The sequence below is a fragment of the Tyto alba genome, unplaced genomic scaffold, assembly GCF_018691265.1.
Source record: "Tyto alba isolate M040663 unplaced genomic scaffold, T.alba_DEE_v4.0 Super-Scaffold_38, whole genome shotgun sequence".
Classification (NCBI taxonomy): Eukaryota; Metazoa; Chordata; class Aves; order Strigiformes; family Tytonidae; genus Tyto; species Tyto alba.
This window is the reverse complement of record NW_024881313.1, coordinates 36,015,034-36,039,032: the sequence shown is the minus strand read 5'-3', so window position 1 is coordinate 36,039,032 and position 23,999 is coordinate 36,015,034. Positions and strand designations below refer to the sequence as shown.

The window sequence follows — 23,999 nt, the reverse complement described above, 5'->3', positions numbered from 1 at the left end:
CCATGAGACCCCGGCCTTCTTCGGGCACAGAACCTTGATTAGCTGAGCAGGAGCCACAGGCCATAAATCAATGTCTGCTCCACCGTAGATCTTCATGGGTGGCAGGGGGGGCCGCCCTGCCATCTCACCACAGGATACAGGGGGGTCTCTGCTCCGGCACACCTCCCCCCTCCTTTCTTCCTCCGTTCCTCCACTGACCTTGGTGTTCATGCAGCTGCAGCGACTCCTCCTCACAAGTCCAACTGCCCGTCACCACGTCCCTTCTTAAATACGTTATCGCAGAGGCGCAGCCGATTGGCTCAATTTCCCAAACAGAAGTGGAGCTGACGTGGAGCTGGGGGAGCTTCGAGAAGCTTCTCACAGGGGGCCGCCCCTTTAGCCCCCTCCCCTGCCACCAAAAAACTCCACCACTCACTCAACGCAGGACAATCTTAAAACATCCCACCTTAGTCTGGGGTGGGAGAGGTCATACTGGTTAATGCTATTGGGTGTAAAAGAAGAGAGGAGTAAATGTTACTTAGAGTTGTGTAAATTTGCACCAGAAATGTGCACGTATCATGCACACCCCACACAGCCAAACATATCACTGGGCTCTGGATCCACATCCTTGGATGAGAGGACTTGCTATTATTCAGAGACATGCCTTGAACGTGGTGAGCTAAGTCACCTCTAGAGGTTCCTTTTACCCCAAATCCATCTCTGGCCATGTTGTGGGATGACTTGGTCACAGAGATCCACTGTGGCAGAGGCATTTTAACCCCATTCTGTTGAACAGGGAGTAGGTGTCTTTTCCATCAATGTGCAGCAAAATGAAGTCTTCAGGCTTACCCTGTTGCATGTGGCTTATGGTCCTCCCTCCCGGTCCTCAGCCACCACCATGTCCTGTGTCAAAGAGGTCATATTTTGGCTATAAAATCTCCTTGGTGGCATCCCAGACATGACTGAAGTCTCATGTGCTAATGCAGATGTGACTTCTGAGTCTGTTCTTCCTAATGTCACCAGACAGGCTCTTCTGAAGCCCTGGGAAAGCTTCAGTCCCTTCTAAACTGTCACCCGAAGATGACACTTCTCATAGGAAGACATTGTTCTTATGACTGTCTTCATCATCTGGGGCTGAGTGGGTCAATCCTGCATGGTGGAGCTCTCTCAGGGACAAAGGCTGGGTCAGCACTGCAAACCTCTATTTCCTGGAGCCCCACCACTAGAATTTCTGTGCTTACTTCTCTCTGTCTGACAGTTTTGCCCAGGTGGATTACTAACACTTGTAAAGCCTCTTGAAAATTGAAAAGCTTCTATCAGAAGGTCTGAGAAATCAGCAGGTCTCAGGGAAGACCTGGGATGGACAGCTGGAAAGCCAGTGCATCATGTACAAATGTCAAAGACTAAAGGAAGGGAGAGGGATCATCCAAGAAAGTAGTTCAGAAAGAGAAACCGTTGCCTGGAGCTGAAGGCTGGTGTGGACAATAGGACGTTGATATACTAATTCATGGACTTGGCTTTTCTTTTACGTAGCTCTGAACATCAGGAGTGACTGTGGTTGGAGATACATTTGGACACCTATATGTAGGGGTGAATTGTGGCCAAATTGTGAAGCAATTTCGCAGCCTAGTGAAGGAAAAATATGAGGGGAGTGAGATATCATTATTATTAAGTGTAGACAAGTTATATGGTGAAAAGGTGTAAGATGTTTTGGGTTGGATTCACCTCTGGATGTCTAAATGTAGTTGTCCATATGTGAAATAGATACCTAATGTTGCACTGTAATTAGTGGAGATGGATTGACACAGTTAATAGAGTCCTGAGAGCTGTTAGCTTTTCAACTGTAGTTGTCTATTTTAGGGTGGGCTTAATCACTTCCCAGACTGTATTTACTAGTCCTCCATTGGCTCTGATGTGGCCTTAGGCATCTGATTTACACTGGAATGCTAATATTGCAGACACTTAAGTCTAATTTGGAGACAAATCTTCACCCCGCCTTCCTCGGTTTTGCCTTTGCCTATTGCATTTTACTTGTTCACATGTGGCCAAGGATTTGCTTCCTTCCTGATAATGACATTCTCTTCTCATTCGAGTTTATAGCACTTGATTAGCTTGTTGCTTATGGCTGCTTGCTGGTAGGACTTCTTTGGAGATCTGTCTCCCCTCTGCCATGCAGACAGTGACCATGCAGACATCCTCTGAAGGACTTTGGCAGTAGATGCCCTCTGCAGAAGACCCCTGGGTGAAGACAGCGGGGTGCTGGCTGGTCTCTTCTTGCAGGTTCCTCACAGTGAAGCCAGTTTTTGCAATGTTCTTTTTCGGGAGCTGAAGCACTGACCCACTATGACCAGGTTAGAGATCTTAAATTTAGCTCCTTAAGCCGTTAATAAATCAGCCTATGCACAACTGAATTTGTCTTGTGCCAGAGGAGTGGGGGATTTCTAAACTGATTTCATGAACCAATTTTTGTGTCATATCAGCTAACTCGTGTTGCAGTGGTGAGTGCTTTTTTTAATCTTTTTTGTTCAACTATATAAAAAACTCCTGGTCTACAAGGCCATCATTTAACACATTTGGGTCTGCAGAAGAGAGACTTTCATAATCTTCTTCAATTCCTGATGTTTTCCTGTTCCTGTTATTTTTTTCAGGAGTCTCCAGGCCCATTTTGGTTGAATCAACATTGAAAAGATCAAAACCACCCTGATTAAAGATTTCAGAAGCATGGCTGGTGAACATGTACGTAAGGGGAAAATTGTCTTCCTCTATGGAAAGATGCTTGCCTGTTGAGCCTTCAGCACTGAGACCCAATCCAAACGTATCTTCTTCAGCCTTTGGAGCCTGGCACTGTGGATCCAACTGCTGCAGCAGTACAGAACTCTGAATCCTTTCTGGGTCTCTAATATTAATCTCATCCTGTCCAGAAAGAAGTGAGAGGCTGGAGGTGTCCCACAGCACTACTGAGGCATTTGTTTCTGCTGGGATTTCCTGGCATAATTGTGAAGAATTTGGATCAAAGCAAGATGGGGTTTCTGCCTCTGAATTTTGCAAGTCTGAATTTGGGCTTTTATTTGCTATGCTGGAAAAATCTTGTCCTCCAGGAAAGAACAAGTTATTGTCCTCCAGAAAATGCACATTGTCTAACTGAAGCTCAGCTTCCTTGGGTATCTTTTCTGAATTACCGGGTGAAGAAAATAACCCATCCTCTATCACTGTGTCCTGGACATCCAAACTCAAAAGGTTCTGAATTTCTAGTAGATGTGCATCATGATGATTTCCTTCCCTGATGAGTTTTTTGCTGTTATCAGCTGCAGGTATAAGCTCTGGAGGAGGATGTAGAGGGTTTGTTCCATCTTCTAAGGTTAATGTATCTTTTTTCTGATTCTCCTGTGCTGGCATGAGAGAGGGCCAACAGCTTTCCTGTTGTTGCTGAACCTGACTATTTAAAACCAGCTGGTCATGAATGTCAGGTTCAGGTCTCTCAAATTTATCATTGCATGAAATGCTTGTGCCAGAAGCTAACAACAGGATGCTGGTCTCCTTCATCTCAGTAGAGTCTGAGAAGCCTCCAGAGCTCTCCTGGATAAGTTTAGGGAAGACCTCCCTCTTTCCTGGCTGTGGCATCTGGTCATTCTTAGAGGCCTTTTGTTTTGCTTGGCTGGAGGAGCTGAGGAGGGCCTGGGGCTTTTCTGGCCTGTTGTCAATATTCATTTGTTCTGAAGGTCTTTCAGGTTTTTCTTGTTGACTCTGCTTCTTCTCTGAGGAGTAACCAAACAAAGTGACAAGGGCTGACTGGGGCTTAGTGGGTTTCTTTTGGGTTGTTGTTTCCTTTCTGGGAGTGCTGCCTTTGTCCTCAGAACCAAAAAGTGTAGTGAAGGGTTTTTTCCCAAGCCTGAAACCTTTACCTAACATGTTTCTGCAGGCTTGACTGCTTCTGGTTTCTTTGCTCTGGGCACCAGGCCTTGATATAGGCACAGTGTTTTCCCCTGGGAGTTTCAGATCCATTTTTGCTTCACACACTGGTTGACTTTCAGATTTATCCAAGGATACATTTGGTTTGGAAGAGTCTAATGTCTTGGCTGGTTGCTCAGAAACGTGAAAGATTTTTCCACTAACTTCTTTGGCATCCTTTGATCCGCAGGTGACTTCCTCACATGATGGCCAGGTGACACAGGTTCCTTTCAGAGGTGTGTCTGCTGATAATGAAAAATTCTTGACAGGTGATTTTATATCATGCCTCAAAATATCCTCATGAGGGTTAGTTACCAGTGGGCCACATGTCCCCTGATGTTCTGTTTTTTGTAGACGGGACACACTGTGGTCATCTGTCTTATGTGACAAACAAGGTGAAGAGACTCTGCTCTTTTCTGCTTTGTTTTCCTGAGATATATGCTGAGGACTGAGCTCTTCCAGAAACCCTGATGCAATTACTGGTATCATTCCTTTTGCCTTCTCAAATTCTGCCCCTTTGCTCTCAATTCCGGGCAGATGGTTTACAGTGGATGGCTGTGTATTTTCTCCCAAAGTTACTGGTATCTGTTTCCCAGAGAACTCATCAGTGTTTGCCTTTGATTTCTCATTCACCAGCTCAGCAGCCTCAGGTGATACGCTCTGCCCTTCTGGCTCCAGAAGGGAGCCAGGAGATACATAAGGGGTCCTTAAAACACCAGAGAGGCAATGGGCTTCTTCAGCTTCATTTTCAAGGGGATCAATGTCCTCAGCTCCACATTTTAGCTCTATATTTGTGATGTTTCTGGTTTTGGGATCTCCTGGCACACAGATGGGCTGTGGGCTGTTAATTCTCTCTCCAAGATGATGCTTGTCTCTTGCAGTAGCTGGGGTGGCTATGGTCAGTTCAGGCTTGTCATCTGTCATTGCAGGCATTGTGTCTCCTTCGTTTGGTGTGCTTCGAGACACACAGACCTCATTTTCCTTTGCTGAGAGCTCTGCAGCAGAGGGGATGCAGCCCCTCTCTGTGCCCCCCAGGTACATCCAGCTGGTGGGTTTAGTGCTTTGATATGTGGTGTGGTGGACAAGTGATCCCCGAGGCAGGGATTTCACAGGCTCCAGGACTAGAGGAGAGGAGACAGAGGCAGGTCCTCTCTTCAACTGGGTTTTGTCCTGCTGGATTTCAGCTACTCGCTGGGACACCTTGCCCCCTCGTTTCCCTTTGGACACGTCCCCATCCCCAACTTTTTCACCATACCTATATTCTCTGGTCTTGGGCCAGGAACACACTTGCTCTCTTTCTTTAGTGTAGGTGACACCAGGGAAGAAGATTCCCTTCTTCACTGCCGTCCCCCCTGCTGATTTTCCCTCCTGACTCCTGAGCATCATCCTATCTGCCCTGCTGCCTTCAGCCTGGTAAGTTTGCAGACTCAGTGTGGGTTTTTTCCAGGAACACGCTCCCTTTCCAGCTTTCCCATCTATAGCCAACAAGGCTGTTTCTGAAGGTGGCCAGCTTGTTCTGAGCTTGCTCCCTAAGAGGACAGACCTGCTGGTCAGTTCTTGCCTGTGCTCAGCCAGCCACAAGCTGCACTGTGCATCAATGGATGTGGGTTTCCCTCTTGTTTCAGACTTCTTTTTGGCCCCGTTATACCAGTCCTGGAGCTGTGGTCCTCTGCCTACCGTTGCCACTCGCTGAACCTGATGGTCTCCTAGGTGGTGCTCCAGCCTATCCATCTCACTTCTGCTTTTATTTCCAGCCATCTGCTTGTAGTGGACTTGGCAGTAAAACACCCCATGGAGGGCAGCATAGTTTTGCAAGCTGGAAGACACACATTGGCATAGCTGTTAGCAGCTGTGTGGGAGGGAAGGATTAACAGTAGCACTGATAGACAGGTTTTCAGCAAAATTGTTTTTCAGTTGGGGAAGGGAGGGAGTTTGAAGAAAGAAGCCTTTCAAAAGTAGTGTCAGTTTTCTGAGGATATGTTTGATTTTTCTTTCAAAAACCAAAACACATGAAAAATTAAACATTTCCTTGCAATACCTCTGAGAGCTGTAGTCCAGGTTATGTACAATCACTTTCTCATTTACTGGCAAGGCTTCATACCGGCACTTCACCTCTCCCCCTGTCTGCACAGTGTGGCCCATATGGGTAAAACTGCACAGGGCTCCCATGATACAACAACTGCATGATGGGAGAAAGTGTCTGTACAGCTGGGGTGCCAAGAAGATGGCAAGCAGCCTCACAGAAATGGACAGGGTGTCTCGGTGAGTGACAAGCTGAAAACAAGCCAGCAGTGTGCCCTTGTGACAGAGAAGCCAATTACATCCTAAGCTGCATTAGCCAGATCCCAGCCAGCTGGTCAAGAGAAGTGACTGTTCCTCTGCATTTGGCACCTGTAGGACCACATGTGGAGTACTTTGTCCAGTTTTGGGCTCCTCAGTGCAAGAAAACCATTGACTTACTGGAAGGAGTCCATTAAAGGACCACCAAGATGGTCAGGGGCCTGGAACGTGTGCCATCTGAGGAGAGGCTGGGAGCTGGATTATCTGGGTCTTATAAGGAGGTAAGAGGGAGGAACTCATTGTTGTGTGTGCCTATTTTATGGGAGGTTATAGAGAAGACATGGCTGGAATTCTCTTGGAGGTGGACAGTGATAGGATGAGAGGCAATGGGAACAAATTGTAACAAGTGAAATTTTTATGAGCTATAAGAAAAAAATTTTTACTGATGGTCAAATCTTGACAGAAGGGCTCCAACCAAGAGGCTGTGGAATTTACATCCTTAGAGCCATTCACACCTCTCCTGGACATGTTCCTGTGCTACCTGCCCTCCTTGGACATGCAGGAGGCTGGGTGGAGACTTCCAGAGGTACCTTCCAACTTACCTGACTCCATGAACATATGAGGCACCCAAATGAGTCCTCCAATTAAATACTATATCATCATTCCAAAACTGTAAATATTTATTGCATTTTCAGCTCACTCTTGCACCACCATGCAGATTCCTGATCCACAGGTGTCTGCAAGCTTGAGGCGAGCAGTCTTCAAACTCTAGTGATGGAGAAGCAGATTGTATCAGGGAAACTGTGTGTCCTTTCTCATTTCCTGAAGCCTGCTCTGTTGGAATTACCCTTGGACTAATGTGATGGAAACTACTTGGACATCCCTTAAAAATAAATGCACCTGGGTCCTACCACTCACCTCAGCTTCCTCCCGCAGACCTGGCAGCAGAAACATGAGCGGTGCATACAGACTTTGTCAGTGACCACACGCTCCATTGAGTAGACAGGCTGCGAGCATGAGGCACACAGTTCTTTCAACATGGGCTGAAGAAGAAGGAGAAACTGAAGTTAAATAACTCTGAATCATGACCACTTGGAAATGCATCTGCAAGGTAATTTGCTAAATCTTCTGCTTGTCTTGGATTTTCTTGTTGATGTTTTTTTTTGCAGATCTGTTGTAAAGAGTTCAGATTCCTGTCTGAATCAATTTACTTGTAATCTTGGATAGGTCAGCATTAATTTTCATTCAGGGAAGAAAGACAAGACACCCTTGGATCCCTGATGAGAAAAATTGTTCATTTGATCAAGAGCAAATGATTCGCTCAGTTGAATAATTTAAAAGCCTTGCGTGAGGTAAGAAAAAATATTCAGAGGATCTGACTCAAAAACTCTGGCTGGGCACCTCCTGAAATCACTGATATCATATGGCTGCTCACACAGATCACATGATCCAAATCCTAAAAAGGCAGCACACCTCAGCATTAAAGCTTTCACGGATCCATAAACCTGGTGGTTTACTCTGTGGACTGCATTTTATGCCATGACCTGATTCCTCAAACAGCATTTTATGTGAAGAACCCAGGGAATCTCTGGAAAGCATTGCCAACCCCATTTATTTAATTAGTGGAGAGAGAAAGGGAATAAAGAAGCTTGGACATCAGCTTAGCTGCAGAAATAGCTCCATGTTGTCCACATGGTCAAGTAATCCAGAGGATGCTCGTGGCAATGTGGATATCTCTGTGCACTCCTTTTCACTGGGGTGAGAAACAGAGGCTCAGCTTACCTGCTGAGTCCATCTACAAGTCAGGTCTGTCCAAAGCCCCAGAGGGAGCACAGCTGAGCCTAACCTGGCACTGACTGACCAGGTCAGTGCTCTGAGTACTGATATTCCCTCAAATGAGGATATCTCTGCCTCTTTGTCGGAGGTAATTGGACACAGTTCAATTTGTTACAGTTCTGTTGATGCTCTCTGATCCCTCCTGCTTTTTGTTCAATATGTGATCGCCCTGGTTTGCAGTGTTGTCATTTCAGAAAAAAAGGCAAATTTACTTTCTGCTTTTATTGGGAGTGAGCTGATGGATAGATTTTATCTTTGACCTGAGGAAAACTGTTGCACAGGGAAGCTGTGGCTGCCCCCTCCCTGGAAGTGTTCAAGGCCAGGTTAGAAGCAGATTTGAACAGGCTGATCTAGTGGAAGGTGTCCCTTCCCATGGCAGAGGGGCTGGAACTGGATGATCTTTAAGGTCCCTTCTAACCCAAACCATTCTATGAAGCATGAAAGGCGTTTCTGTATCTCAAGAGATGAGTTGAGGAGGATATAAGAACCCCATCTTTTATTTGCAATGAACATCCGTGGGACCAATTTTTCTACATTACCTTAATTTTGGCAGAATATACCAGTAAGGCCAAGTCATCTTTGTTTTCTTGAAAGTGACAACACTTTCAAGAAGTTTAATGTCTTCATTTTTCTTCCCTCTCTCTAGAGTGAAGTATACAAACAAAGCCTCCATCTTTTCTTCACTCTGCAATGATCTCAGCATACCTCTGCTATTCCAGTCCTCTACAGAGAGGAGACCATAGTTCTGTAAGTGTCTATGTATGTAATGGATGTCTGAACTCCCAGTATTCTCAGTGGAGGTCCAGTTAGGGGAATCTAGAAGGTGATGCATCTACCCTAAAACAGGCCCATATATTTGGACAGAATCAGTCAGTTAGGCAAGATGAGTTTTATCAATGTGACTACAGAGCTGTGCTGATGCCAATGGTGAAGGTGAAGCAAAAATATGTTTTTATGCAAAAGTAAGTTAGATCCTTCAAGCAGAAAATGGTAGCAGAAACCAGAAGGAAAGTGATGCCATATTAATGTGTCTCTCCAAGAGAAATTGAAGTTCTGCACCTTTTGCGTGAGAGGTGAAAAAAGGTGAAAATTTCTCCAAATGCATTGGAGAAAAAGAGCATGCTATTTGACAAAGGACAGTGAGTGGTGATGGGCATCTGCATGAATGCAGTGTCATCTGTGACGATGGAGCAAAGTGCCAGTCCTGACAATAATAAATCTCAGCCAATGGATCAGTGTTGCTGTATTTGGCAGTGCAGACTGCAGTTACATCTACTCTGTCAGGCATTTCCTTTGGCAGTGATGAGCTCTCATACAGCACAAAGGTGTGTGTCCTGGCAGAGAAGAGAGTAACTGTTGACATGTCTCTGTTGCATAAGAAAAAATTATTTCCTTTAATCATGACCAAGGAAGGAAGCAGAGCTGTTTAGTAAAAAGCCAAGATGTCTCTACTCTCAGATGGGAATGAATATATGTACTCCTGGAGTGTGTTTCCAAAATGGGATTGATCTTTTATAGGGAATGCAGCTCTCTTTCACCAGGGGATTTATTTTAAGTGCTCACTGTCTGATGCATGGCAAATGCTCTTGCTCTTCAGAGGTATTTTTATCAGTCCCAGGAATAAGCCTTCCTAATGGTTTGGAATATAGAGGGGTGATTAGCAGCAATCAAATGGCACTGTGGGCAAGGATATTATCTTAAAACTTCTGTGAAAAGTAGTTACAGGCTATTCCTGGAAGGTTCTTCTAGCACACTGCTGATTACTGCAATGCTGAAAGTTGCAGCTGACTTATGGCTTATCAGTTGTTGCCTTTTTTTCCCTGGGTGAATTAAAATCTTTATAGTAGGAGGGGTCATCCTGAAAATTAGTGTGTTATTGTTAGGTGGAGATGATGGTGAGCACAAAGCCTTCTGACCTAAAACTGAATATCCTCAGGTAGACCAGTGGATGAAATGGAGCTGGGGAGGGCAGTGCTTGATGTAGGCACTTCAAATGTGGCACATTTCATGTCTACTGCTGCAAGAGAACCAAACTTGTAGCTGAATTTGTCATTTGATCACTCAAGGAGGTACAGTTAAGACAAGGCCATCTGTCCTGTGTCCAATGGCCAAGGTAATTCTCCCAGCCATTTTGCTCTTAAAAATATCTATGTAGCACTGTGTGAGAATGTAGTGACCCACCAGGGCAAAGAATGGTGAACAATGTCATGTCTTGTATCCAGAGATCACAGAAAAACTGACAACTCATATAGGATTTGAAAGTTTGTATGTGTTCTGCTGGTTTATTATGCAAGGTCTGGGAATATGAGCTGATCCTTCAGCTTGGATTTGAGTTTCAAATCTTTGCATTTGTTTTTTTTTCTCTAGTTCGTCCCATGTTTCAAGGAGCCATGTATGGTCCTGAAGTAATGCAACATCTGTCCCCTCATGACATTTCAGTTCCTATCTGATGGAAATACCATGAAAGAAACACATCTTAAATGATCTAGTCTCATAAATGGCTCATTGAGACATTGACATTTAGAAATGCTGTAAAACCAGAAACACAAACAATAAGATCAGTATTTTTAAAGCACTGGCAGTGCAGGATATTTGGGTTTATTTGAGTTGCTGTGGAATCATTTTCATTGCCCAAGCAACCTGTTTGCAGCTTACTAAAACTGCTCTGCAACTGTCCTTAAAAAGAAATGAAACAAACATGTGTTATGGGTATCACAAAACAGGTTAAGTCAAGGAACAAATAAGGATAAGAAAGCAGTGTTGGAAAAATTTTGAGGAGCAGCTCCAAATTACTAATTCTCCTGTTTCTACAGTTGATCCTACTAAAACAATTGGGAAAGTCTAAGCAGATTTTTTTTTTTTTTTCGATTCCCTGAAACCAGATATGCTCCATTTATGATGATCTGCTCTTCTACCTCAACCTTCAGCATATTCTTTGGTGGAACTGAAAACTATATTCTTTTGGCATATCTCACTTGCAAATTTGTGAGGTCCTACAGGTAAACCAAGGAGCTCTGGGTATGTGCCTGATTTTCTGGGGGCTGAAACAGAACTTCTGATTGGTCTACAACACCTTGAACAAGGTATTACATGATGTGAGATGTTATTTGTTATTTAAAAAGAGCCTAGCTATGGACTAAGAAATGTGAATTGGTAGATGCTGAAACAGTCCCTTCTTCCTCAGTGTTACTGCTCTTCAGTCATCAGACCAAACTCTTTTCTTTCAGAGGAAAAAAGAAAATACTAACCACAACATCTTACTGAAACATGGTGTTTTTTTTTTGAATGAGGTTACTATCCTCTTCTGCAGAAAGGTAAACAGATGCACTGAGAGATGGCTTGTCACAGACCAGCCAGAAGTTCTACAGTCAGACCCAGGGGTCAGTAGCCTAAGTCTGAGCCAGGAGGTAGGACACAGCTCCTTGAGAAACCATGTAAATCTTTCTGTAGCCTCCTCACCTTCTCCCACACCTGGAGAAAACTCTGTGCTCGCTCATCTTGTTCCCAGACTGAGACCAGACTGTAATGTGAGTTAAGGCATAGCACTGAGCAATGACTGGCTCATCAGCTGCCCCTCCTTGTAAGGCTTATGGAGACACAACACCTCTGCCGCCTTCCCACATGGAGGAAATGGGTACAAGCAAGTGTTCAGACTTTTCTTGGTGTATACATCCTACCAAGTCTCCACACACCTACACAGGATCCTGGATTGGGTAGTGTGTATCACCCTGGGCCCAACTCAGTTTTCAGACAAGATTATAAATGCTGTTTGTCACAGGGTTGTTAATTCACCCACAATGTAAAGAAGATGTAGACTAAGTCCTGCAAGTGATTTAGAGTACTCTCAGAAAGCCAGTCACATCCTGGGCTGCGTCAAGAGAAGCACAACCAGCAGTTTGAGGGAGGGGATTCTCCCCCTCTGCTCCGCTCTGGGGAGACCCCCCTGCAGTGCTGGGGCCAGCTCGGGGGCCCCCAACAGCAGAAGGACACGGAGCTGCTCGAGTGGGGCCAGAGGAGGCCACGGAGATGCTCGGGGGGCTGGAGCAGCTCCCCTGGGAGGCCGGGCTGAGAGAGTTGGGGGGGTTCAGCCTGGAGAAGAGAAGGCTCCGGGGAGACCTTAGAGCTGCCTCCCAGGGCTTAAAGGGGGGACAGGAAAGGTGGGGAGGGACTGGGACTCCTTATCAGGGGGGTGGGGATAGGACAAGGGGTAACAGTTTTAAACTGAAAGAGGGCAGATTTAGATTATAAAGAAGGAAGAAATTCTTCCCTGTGCAGGGGGTGAGGCGCTGGCCCAGGGTGCCCAGAGAAGCTGTGGGTGCCCCCTCCCTGGAAGGGTTCAAGGCCAGGTTGGACGGGGCTGGGAGCCCCCTGGGCTGGGGGAAGGGGGCCCTGCCCGGGGCAGGGGGGCTGGAACTAGGTGATCTTTAAAGTCCCTTTCAACCCAGACCTTTCTATGTTTCTATGAATATGTGATTCAACTGATTCATTGAGAGATGATGTCTAGGTACTTTGAAAGGAAACAAGCACCCAACAAAAGAAACTCAACCAGACCAAAGTATTTTTAGAGGTAATGTTTACCTTCAGAACGCAGCAATAGAAGTTAAAAAAAAAAAAAAAAAGCCACAAAATGTCTAAAATCTTGAGATGAGAATGTACAAAACAAAGTCATAATAAAAAGAAAATTGCTTTACAAAGTCTCAAAATGAATTTAAACAGTAAACGTATGAAAGCATGGAAAATCTAAAATAAGGTTTTTGTATATAATGAATAATAAATTACAGTTCTAAAAATAAAGAAAGGAAAGGAAAGCAGTAACCATTCTGACTCAAGTAGAGAATCTTTCATAGCATCTTCTTTTGGGGGAACGGCACTGATAATAGCTGTAGGTCTCAGCTTGACAGTTTTCAGTAGCATTGAATACTTTGCAGGAACTGAAAAATAAACTAAAAATAAATACCTCCCTCAATGCCAATAGTGATACCAATTTGAGATTTATTTTTTTTTACTTTTCTTTTGTTAATGGCTAAGAGAAAACCTATCCAACTCAGCCACCAATATGAGCATGTGTATATATATATATGTGTGTGTGTGTGTATTTGTTTAGGATACCCTTCTTGGAAAGCCTATCCTGCAATTAGAAAAAGAAGATAACATGAAGGTGTTTGCCAACGACCAGATTTTTTGGTTCTTTAATTGATCCTACCTATCCTTTCTTCTGCATTAGTTCAGAGAAGCCCGATACAATCCCTCCCAAACCCGCAACACTCTGGGGGGAAGAAGCTACCCTAAGGTGCCCATGGATGGATTTTTCCCTTGTGCTTCTAACAGTGTCAGAGCTCTGGGTTGTGGTGCAACACCAAGTCTGTTGGGTTGGCCAGCTGAGGGCTGTTCTCCTCCAGTGTCAAGGCAGACTGCATTTATCCTGTCTGTATACAAATACCAGGATGAAGACTCTGAGAAGTCCTTAGGGTGTAGATGAATCCCTGTGTATAATGTGGCTAAGCTAGGAGGCTTTTTTATTGTAGACTTTTTTATCTTATGCAGTTATCTCTTGCTCTCCAGAATCTCCTATTTCTTTGGCTTGGAGTTGCCAAAAGTGACAAAGACCACTCCTGGCTCCTGAAAACTGCCATTGGTGTGGAAGTTTTCACCTGGGCTCTTCAAGTACCTCCGAAATACAGGTGAGGCAGATACCTCATATTGGGGATGAGAGACCACATCACAGGTGGAAGATGTTTGTGTCTCAGATTGCTTGGTGACTGTGGTGGATGAAGTGATGATTTTGTTTCCAAACTGGTCCATTTCCTCGTACTGCTCCATGACAGTCCGGGTGGCTCCATAGAGCTTAGACCCATCAGGCCCTGTCTGCAGCTCCAAGATGCTTTTCTGCCTCCGTGGATTTTTCGGGCTGGGGGCATTCAAGGAGCTGTAGTCCGAAAAGCCTCCTTTCATCCCACAGTGGCAGTTGCCTTTGGGGGTGTCCTGAGGGCACCTCTCTTTCTTACTGATGGGATGGTTGACATTGCCAAGGGTGTGCTGTTTCACTGAACTCAGCCCAACTTTTGTTTGAACAGGCTCTGGTTTCTTCTCAAAGGGGGTCATGTCATGCCCATTAGACCCTTCTGGTGGGTGGTTAAAGGAGCTAAAGCTGTCCTGAGCAAAAGCATCCTTCTTTCCTGGAGTGTCAAGACAGGCTGGTGAAGGGACATCCCAGGGGGAATGTGCTGTCCTGGGTGATTCTGCTGGTTTCCTGGCAGCAGACTCGATGGAGATGTAGGAAGGGGAGGAGGGAGAGCTGACACGAGATTGAACAAGGTGGGGGATGTCTAGCTCTGCCTTGTTTACCTCAGTCTTTTCTGCCACCTTTGCACCTTCCACAGATGCTGCTTCCCCTGTCTCCAGTGTGATTCCCTCCTGCTTGGCTTTGCTTGAGACAATACTGATTTTACGGATATTGCTGCTGCTCACAGAGCTTTGGGTATTCCCCAGAGACTCCTTGAACAACCCTGAGAGCCCAGCAATATCTGACTCAGACTTGAGACTTGAGACAGAATAAAGAGCTTTCTTGATGGCCTCCTCGATGTCCAGGAGCCGGGCAAGTGTCTGCTCCTTCAGGTGGATAATCTCAGCACTTGCTCGTTCCAGGTCCCCAAAAAACAGTTCCATTGAGGAGACACTGTCAGTGTCCTTTGTCGTTGTCTCAGCCCTGTCCTGTTGCTTGGCCTGGTGGGCCTTCTGACGAACAACCCAGTCAGGGACCTTCTCAAAGAGGCTCTTCAGAGCTTTCACATCCATTTTGCTTGTCTCCTCCTCAAATTCCCTCACTCGAGTCAAGATCTCTTGCAGTTCTTCCTGCCTCCTGAGGTTCTCACAGATCTCCATAGCCTCCTTGACATTGCCTTTCATGATCTCTTCTTTGTGTACTGACAGCCTCTTCCGACGCTCATCTTCTGTTTCTCTCTTGTTTTTTTCTCTCATAGCAACAGCTGACTTCTCCTGGGCAGGTGTCTCTGCCTCCCCATCAGGATGTTTCAATTGCCCACTATTCCCCTGTTTTTGATCCTCAAAGGAGTTTATTGCTTGCTGATGGAAGGACATCGAATGACACATTTGTCTCCTCTCATTCACCTGCTGCACAACTCTCTGACTATCCCACGATCCATAAGAATTAGACACACTTTCCCTTTCCACCTTGGATGAGGCATTTTGTACAATGTCATCTCCTCTCTTTGGAGGAGTGGTGTGGCTCACAGGGAAGGTGCTTGGCTCAGTCTGTCCTGGCACATTAAGTGTCTGTGCTCTACCAGGACAGGTTGGATGTGATACTGAAGAGCATCCATTCTTGTCTTGACATGGCTCTATATGCCTCTGAACGACCTCACCTGGGCATCTCCTTGGAGCTGCTGCTTTTCCACTCATCATTCCCTGCTCAACTTCAGAACTAACTACTCTATCTTTTATCAGCTTAGAAGTCTTAGCACTGTCTGATTCCAACTTTCCTTGTCCTCCTTTGCTGGCTTTGTACCTTTCCTCTGCCATTTGAAGAGGTGTTTTGGCAATGTTTTTTGGCATCTTTCTCTCAGAGCTCATACCCTGATCTGGGACAGGCTTGTTCACAGATGTCTCCAAAGTGCAGCATTTTGCCTGAACCTCACCATGGCCTGATTGTTCATGTACTTCCAGGCAGCTTAATTCCAGCTCCGTACCGGGAGACTTTGGCTTGCTGATGTCTCTCAGGCCTAGAGGTTTTGGAGGCAGGGGTGGAGGGATGGGTTTGGTTGGTCTGCTTGTGCTATTATTTGCAGAGGCAGAATGTGCATCCTGTAAGAGGTGCTCAGGTTTTGGAGGGGGAACAGGCTTTTTCCTAGGTGGGGCAGTAATTTCTGGGTTTAGGGGAGTCCTGGGCTTCTCTGCAGGACTTTGATCACTGGGTTTGCAGGACTGAGAAGGGAGGGCAAAAAGAGGGGTCTGGAGTGATGCAGAACATCCCAGGGCTTCGTCTTTGTTGGTTGGTAGTAGAAGGGCACCTTCTCTTGTTGCTTTAGTTGAGGGTGGGCAATGCTCTGCTTTCATCACAGCAACTGAGGGAGGAGGAGGAAAGTCATTATCAGCCTGCAACCCTGAAGCCACTACAGCAGTCTGGTTACTAATGACTTGATTCTCATTTTTCTTTTTATACACAGAATAAGACTGCCCTGCATTTCTGTATATCATAGCGGCTTTAAAATCCCCTCTGGAGACATTAACGTTAGACTTTTCCAGCGACTGAAGTGTGGCTTTTAAATTACCTCGGACAACATCCTCCTTTTCTACCAGGCGCTGTTCTGTGGCGGCACTTTGCAGTGCTCTGATAGCTGTCTGTACATCCCCTCTGAAAATAACATCTCTTTCTTCTTGAACTGATTGCTCTTTGTAATCAGACTCAACAAAAGGGTTTATATAGGTTTTCACAGGTGTGGCAGTATAAAGGCCATCCTTAATGCTAAAATCTCTACTAGGCACAACTTGGCTTTCCTGGCTCAATAGTTGTCCTCCCTGTACTTCCTCTGAAGCACTGACCTTTTTGTGTGATGCTATGCTCTTCTGAGACACGCCTGTGTGGGTCTTGGATGCCTCCTGGACTCTAGTGGCAGTGGTCCTGGTGACGGTGTTGGAGCTCTCCTGCGTGGTGGATGCAGAGTCGTGTTGGCGTACGGTTGATTGAAGGGTCACTGTCCCCTGTGTGCTCGCTGCCTGCTGCCTGCAGGCCATGTGCACCTCCTCCCTGTTTCTCTGTAGCTTGCTCTGGACATGGTGTTGAATGTTTTTTGCTTCTGCTGTTGCTAGCCTCAGGCTTTGCATTGCGGCCTGAAGATCACTCCCAAGGGCCTTTTCTTCTGGCTGCATCTGGCTGGCTTCCCGGGTCACCACACTCTGCTGTTTCCCAGTCACTTCTACCCTCTGAGCTGCCACTTGGGTTGGAAATTTGCCTTGCGTCATAGCTCTGGGTTCCTTCAAACTGGCATTGGTGACTTCTTCTTTCTCTGCCTTCTTGCTGACATCTGAAACTCTTTGGATTGACTTTGTAGTCACTTTAAGTCCTCCTGACATAATTTCTTCCTTTCCCATCACTGTCGGCAGAGGCTTCCCAAGACATTGCACAGTAGTGCCTGTCACACCTCCTGCGTACACAGTGTTTCTCTCTAATGTACCCTCTTTGCCCTTGCTTTCACATGCCAATACTTTTTTTGCTCCCTCCATAGCCCCTGGCCCACCCTCTGCAATTACTTTCTCTATTTGTTCTTTATTTGGTAAGATATGTATCTTAGTCCCCTGCACAACCTGTGGGGCACTCTCATCTGCACCCTGCTCTGCTTGGGAAGAGATGAGGGATTGTATCTCTGACTCCTGCTGGAGATTCTTCAGATAGTCTAGATCTCCTTTCTCAATGCAGCTCGCAAAAAGCTGGACATTTCCCTTCTCGTTGTCCTCACGCTTAATGGTTGCTGTTGTTTTTTGCTCCTGAGACGAAGCCAACAGGTTCCCTATCGTTGACTTCACATCCCCCTTGACAACTTTCTGATGGACAGAATGGAACAGAAGGGAGTAGAGAGTCATCTTCACTGATCCTGACTTTGTCTCTTGTAAGACCATCCCCTTTTTGATGGAAGCATCTTGACTGAGGAGACCCTGTAAAGCCTTAGTTACATTTCCACTCAAGTCCTCCTTGCCTTTGACAGCTTCACTCTGGTCCAGTAGCTGCAATGTGCTTACTTTGATCTTGCCCTCTCTGTCCTCCTCCACCAGCACACTCTGTGCATCCACATTGGTTCTGTGCAGGAGCTGCAGCATGATCCTTTGCAAATGGCCTCCCACAATCTCCTCTTTCAGGATCACTGGAGCACCTGGGCTGCTGAGCTGGTACTTCACCATCTTCACACTCTCCGTATCATTGGCTTCAATGAGGATCCCATCATGCTGAATAGCCTGGCAAGTGCAGAGTGTCTCTAAAGTCTCCTTCATGGTCCTTTCTTTCAGTTCTCTTTCTATGCTACCTTCAGAAGTACTGAATTTATCCAATGGTGTGCTCTCAAAGAGCCACGTTGTACTTTTCACGTCTGCACGAGGGATTGCTTCTTGGGCCCCAGCACTGGCTGTCACATCTGGGTCCTTAAGGGTGTCCATTGGCTGGGTTTCAAACAACCAGGTGCAGCGTTTTACATCCCCTTTCTGGCTGTCCTCTCTCTGTACTGTACTGATAGATGAGCTTCTCTCTGCATCCCCATACAGGGCGTCCACAGGCTGGTTTTCAAAAAGCCAAGTGGATGTCCTCACATCACCTCGCTGAACATCACTGACGCTGACCATCCTCACATACTTCTTCTGGCCCACTTGCTGAGTCTCAAAGAGTTGCTTGTTGGACTGAACATCTCCCTTCTGCACATCATCCACTGTTCTGGGCACAGACATCTTTCCCCCTGAGAAGGAGTCTAGAGGCTCGGTCTCAAACCTCCACCGGGCAGCCTGGACATCTCCTTTCTTGATGTCCTCTTGGGTGACAGCTCTAATCACAAACACCTCTTCTTCCTTCTTAATCAGATCCAGGGGCTTAGTTTCAAACAACCACCGGGCGCCTTTCACATCACCTTTCATGATTTCCTCTTTCTGAACTGAGGTGACTTCATGGTATCCCCCCTCTTTGTCCTGGATAGCATATAAGGGTTGGCTTTCAAAGAGCATTGTGCAGGACTTGATATTAGCTTTGCTCATGGTGTCTTTCTGGATCTTCTGGAGCTCTGTCTCGTCCACTGTGTCATGGATTTGATCAAGGGAATAGGTCTCAAATACAAACCTTTTGCCTCTAACATCTCCTGCCTTGATATCCTTCTCTGGAGGGATTTCCTGGATGCCCTCAGAGCTGTCCTTCAGGGTGTCCATAGGGTAGTTCTCAAAGAGCCAAGTGAACTTGTGCACAGATCCAGCTTCAATTGTCCCATCATCCTTCTGGGATGTTGGCTTGGTGGCTGTATCCAAGGGTTTAGCTTCAAAGAACTCCTTCACTCTGGACACTTCCCCAGACTGTATCTCCACACGACTGGAGTACCACATGTCTTTTTTTCGGTCAGCTTCATTGACAACACTGCTGCCCAAGGGTTCAGTCTCAAATAGGTGTCGGACAGTTTTGACATCAACTCCCTGTAATTCCTCTTGACTGTATGCCTTACTGACTTGTAAATACTGCTCCTCCTGGCCTTTCAGGGAGTCCAGGGGCTGAGTCTCAAACATCCATGTGTATGACTTCACATCACCTTGGGGCACACTGTCATCCTCCTCCTTCTTCTTTTCAGCCTTCTCATACAGGGTGTGGATGGGCTGGGTCTCAAAAAGCCACCTGCAAGTCTTCACATCCCCCCGCTGGGAGATCTCCCGTTTCACCGAGGGGTGCTCCTCACCCTGTATGGCTTGGCGATGAATGACATCCATAGGCTGAGTTTCAAAGAGCCACTTGGCTGTTCTGACATCACCAGCCACCACCTCTTGCTTTGTGATCCCCCGTATTATATCCACTTTCTTGGTGCTTTCATCAAACTGGTCCAGGGGCCTGGTTTCAAACATCCATTTGTAGTTCTTGACATCACCACTGATGATTTGTTCTCTGCTAACAGAGGTGACTTCATGGAAATTGCCAAAGCTATCCTTGATGGCATACAGAGGTGTTGTCTCAAACAGAATTTGGTTGGCTTTGACGTTACCAGCTGGAATCTTCTCCTCTTCTTTGGTGATAGGCTCAGCATCATCCTGCTTGATGCTGTCTAAGGGGAGAGTCTCAAACAGGGTCTTGAAAGACTTCACATCCCCTTTCACTACCTCTTCCGTGCTGGTGGCTGGAATTTCTTCCTCAAATGCCTTGGAGATGCTGCCAAGGGGACAGGTCTCAAAGACATGTTTTCTTTGCTTCACATCTCCTTTCTCCTCTGCTGAAAGCTCTACTTTCTTTAAATGTCCCACCTCAAAATTGTCTTTTAGGGTTTCCATTGGCTGAGTTTCAAATAGCCAGAGTGTAGATTTCACATCACCTCCAATTACTTGTTCTTTGGCTACAAGGCTTTCTGAAGCTTCTCCTTTCAGAGAATCAAGAGTCTGGGTCTCAAAGAGCATTCGTTGCTTACTGACATCTGCCCCTGTGACAAAATCTGTTGAAGCCTTGAAATCTTGTTCTTCAACTGTGATTTCTTTGATGGCATCCAGAGGCTGAGTTTCAAATATCCACCTTGCTCCACTGACATCTGGCCTTCCAATTTCTTCCAGTGAAATCCCACGGATTATTTGCACTTTGGAAGTGTCCTTGTTGATGGTATCCAGGGGCTGAGTCTCAAACAGCCAGCGAGCCGTTCTGACTGCATTGCTCTGAATTTCTTCTCGGCAGACGGACTTGATTTCATGGATGTTCCCAGTTTTGTCTCTGATGGCACAAAGGGGCTCTGTTTGGAAGAGCCTGACAGTCTTCTTAACATCGCCTTTCAGCTCCTGGATTTCTGACTTGAGCTGTAGGATGCTCTTCTCCTCCACTGAGCAGCAGCGTCCTATAGCATCCAAGGACTGTGCTTCAAAGAGCTGCCTGGCACCTTTCACATCACCTCCCTGGACTGGCTCCTTGAGAACCGCTTCCTGCACTTCGGTTTCATCTGAATACAGTTTGTTTAATGAGTCTAGTGGTTGGGTTTCAAACAGCCACCGGGCAGTATGCACGTCCCCTCTGGCAAGGTCTGTTTCTGATACCTTGGCTGATGCTGACAGACTATCCCCATTGATTGACTGGTTTTCAAACCTCAGGGAAGTACTTTTCACATCTCCACCAGGAATGATCTCTTCTTCTGTCAGCTTCTTTGTGGCTTGATGGTCCCCAATGGAGTCAAGTGCCCAGTTCTCAAAAATCCAACGCATGGACTGAACCTCTCCTGGAAGAACTTTGTCCAGGTTCACAGACGCCTGTGCATTAGGATCCTCAGTATTAAGCATTTCTGCCAGGTCCTCAGTGACGGCTTCTTCCAAGTTCTTCCTGAGCTCAGGATGCATGTGTCTGTAGAGCCTCTTTAGCTCGTTCACCTGACGCTGCTGGTAGAACTTGGAGAAGGCTTGTTTTGGAGGAGGCACAAGGAGTGAGTTGAGATCCTGGCTCCCTGGAGCGATGACCTGGACTGAGCCAAGGGCAGGAGGGGGAGGTAAGTCATCTTCCATTTTCTTGCTGGAAATTGTAGATGATTTCTGAGCTTCTGACATCCTTAGGGAAACAGTTTTAAGTGTCAGCATCATCTCTTGCCCTCCAACCCCATGGACGTTAATAGCGAGAACGGCAAAGAACAAAGCCAGTCAACAAGGGAAATCCATGCACCTACTAAGCCATACCTTTGGTTCAGTAGCAGACAGCACTCCAAAGCATCACACCACTGCACACGCTCCAGGCTTTGTGTTAGCTCTGGTTCCACAGCAACACACTCTAAAGCAAGGTCTCTAATCCAGGCATGTGTGGTGGTTAGTCTACAGTCCTCAGGATTTAGTCCGGCTACAGCGTAACAGAGATGCCCGATTTGGGCTGTGCCAGCACAACAGAGTGACCACAAAAATAACATGAAGAAAGCTGTCTTAGAGCAGTGAGCTAAAGGTTAACTTCTCCCTCTTGCTCCCAAGTGTCCAGAGCAGTGTAAGGACCTGCAGAGTGTCTAAGAACATAGGACATGGGTGCAGGAGAAAGCCAAGGAGCTATCTGTGAAGAGGTCTCGGGAAGAAAATGGGGAGAGGAAACCAAAGTGTCAAACTCAGTTTATGAGGACAGTTTATTTTTGGGTAGTGAGCTAGCATGATGGGCTTTTGGTAACACCATGGGCTGCCCACTGCACAGGAGTGAGGACTTGGGGAAGGACATTTGTCTGATTAATGATTTCGTCTGTCAGACTCATGAGTGTACCCTTGTCATCATCTGCATAAGAATGGATGCACAGTTATACAATTAAAGTCTTAAATAAAGCTCTTTTGGCTTGTAGACCTGTACAGACATGAGGCTAACTAAGGCTTACAAACTGCTGGAATTACCTCTGTTAGGAGGAAAAAGCAAGGCTGAGGTACCAGAGGTTGGGGTAACACCCATATCTGGGGACCAGTAAAAGTTAGACCTGTTTAGACTCAGTCAGTCTGAGCTCAGCTCAAATCCACAGCAGCTTTGATACAATAATGAGCAGAGTGCAGTTGTTATGCAGTGGACTGTGGTTGTTTAGCCTACCTTTGAGCCTCACTTTCTGCATTTTTTCTCCTTAGCACGGGGAGCCTACTGAATTGAATACCTGCAACCTGCACTAGCTTGGCATTTATCCAAAGGGAAGGTAGCTGAGGCTTATAATCATTATCTAAAAGAGACTGTAATCCTGGTGGCTTTCTTTTCAGTAAACAGATCTGCTGACCCTTGGCATGCCTGTGGAATTACGTCTGTAGAGTTATGCCTGGAATATTATTAGTTGTTGCTCAAAGCAATGGCGCGCAATGTTATTTCACTCTGTTACACGCAGATAGTTATGGCTAAAAATAAGCACTGAACATTAGTAAAAAAAACCAGCCCAGAACACCAAAATCAGCATACTTTGCAGCAAGTGTAAAATACAAATCTTTTACATGAGCCAACATACTTTGAATACACTTTTTAAAACAAGGTGTTTTGGGGGATCTGTGAAGAACTTGTGAAGATGGGGAAGGGCGACCGAGCAGCTGATAGCTATATTCAGTGTGAAGGTGCTCCTCATTGTCTTGTGTGAGTATTTAAATCACACCTCACCACAGTCCACAAATATTTGGTTAGATAACGGTGCTTATCTTTAACATTTCTTACCTTGCTCTTTTTCTGTCTGTGGGGGGAGTGAATAGAGTTGTCCTTCACAGTACTCTGGAAAAGACATGAGGAGAAATGACATCAAACTGCATAGGAAGATACATTATATATATATATATATCTATATCTATCTGTGTGCATGTGTGTGTGTGTGTGTGTATGTATCAATTACAGACACCTGAAAATCATTACAGGTGAGGGGTTTTTCTGGATCACTGACAATTCTATACAGCTGGGGAAAACAATCTTATTCCAGGTGGTCCACAAATATTTGTTTCCAAAATTCTCAGTCAACAAACAAAACCCCAAACACATTTGTTCAGAGTTGGGGGGAAAACAAAACAAGCACTGATTTCTCCACAGCTTGATTTAGCCTATATTTTTGTTTTCACTTCAATATTTCAAAAATAAAACTGATCTACATTTGTAACTGCATTATGGAATGCGTTTGTTTTTTTTTTTTTTTTTTTTTTTTGTGTTCCTTCAACTTCTAACCAGTTGTAATTTTCCAATTACAGTCTCCACTCATTTATTTTCAAAGGAGACTGCTTCAGCCTGGACTCCTCCAGTACAGAGCCCTGATACATGCTCGAGGGATGGCATCTCTGGACAGAGAACATGCAAAAGATTGAGAGTGGAAGGGAGGAATGCACCTGCAGGAAAGATCCAGATGTGAAATCACATCCCACGTTACTCCTGAATCACCAGTGGAGCTGGGGAAATGGGAAAAATATATCTCAGTGCCTCATAACCCTCATAACCTGAATGACCCAATCATTAGCCTGGAGTGGGTGATTAAATCTCTGGATCCTAGATCAAGGGCTATAAACAGAGAGATACAGGAAGGGTGGACTCTTAAGTTATGCCTGAGTGTGACATATATGGACATATATGTGTGTGTGTGTTGGAATGGGTAGAGCATGGAGATGTATGTGTTGCTGTGTGTTGAGTATTTCCTCCATGGGTGTGAGTGTGTAAATATATATGTGCAAGTAAAGTGGAAATCTTGTGTATGAGTAAACTATTGGTATGGGCTAGTGGATGTAGAGATGTGTGTGTGTGTGTGGTATGTGTGTGCATGTGGGAATAAGATGTGTAT

At 45.7% G+C, this 23,999-nt stretch overlaps 1 protein-coding gene across 1 annotated transcript; it reads right to left on the bottom strand.

Moving 5' to 3' along the window:
• Positions 1-13,363: 13,363 nt before the first annotated feature.
• XIRP1 (xin actin binding repeat containing 1) lies at positions 13,364-22,933 on the bottom strand. Its single transcript, XM_009969255.3, has 2 exons — positions 22,901-22,933; positions 13,364-21,304 (listed from the first exon to the last, which is right to left on the bottom strand). The coding sequence occupies exon 2, from the start codon at positions 21,301-21,303 to the stop codon at positions 13,612-13,614; it is 7,692 nt and encodes a 2,563-aa protein (XP_009967557.2). The 5' UTR covers position 21,304; positions 22,901-22,933; the 3' UTR covers positions 13,364-13,611.
• Between the last annotated feature and the right edge of the window lie 1,066 nt (positions 22,934-23,999).

Bases quoted from the DNA above. Each gene is read 5' to 3' on its own strand.
- XIRP1 (XM_009969255.3), bottom strand. From the start codon at position 21,303: ATGTCAGAAGCTCAGAAATCATCTACAATTTCCAGCAAGAAAATGGAA.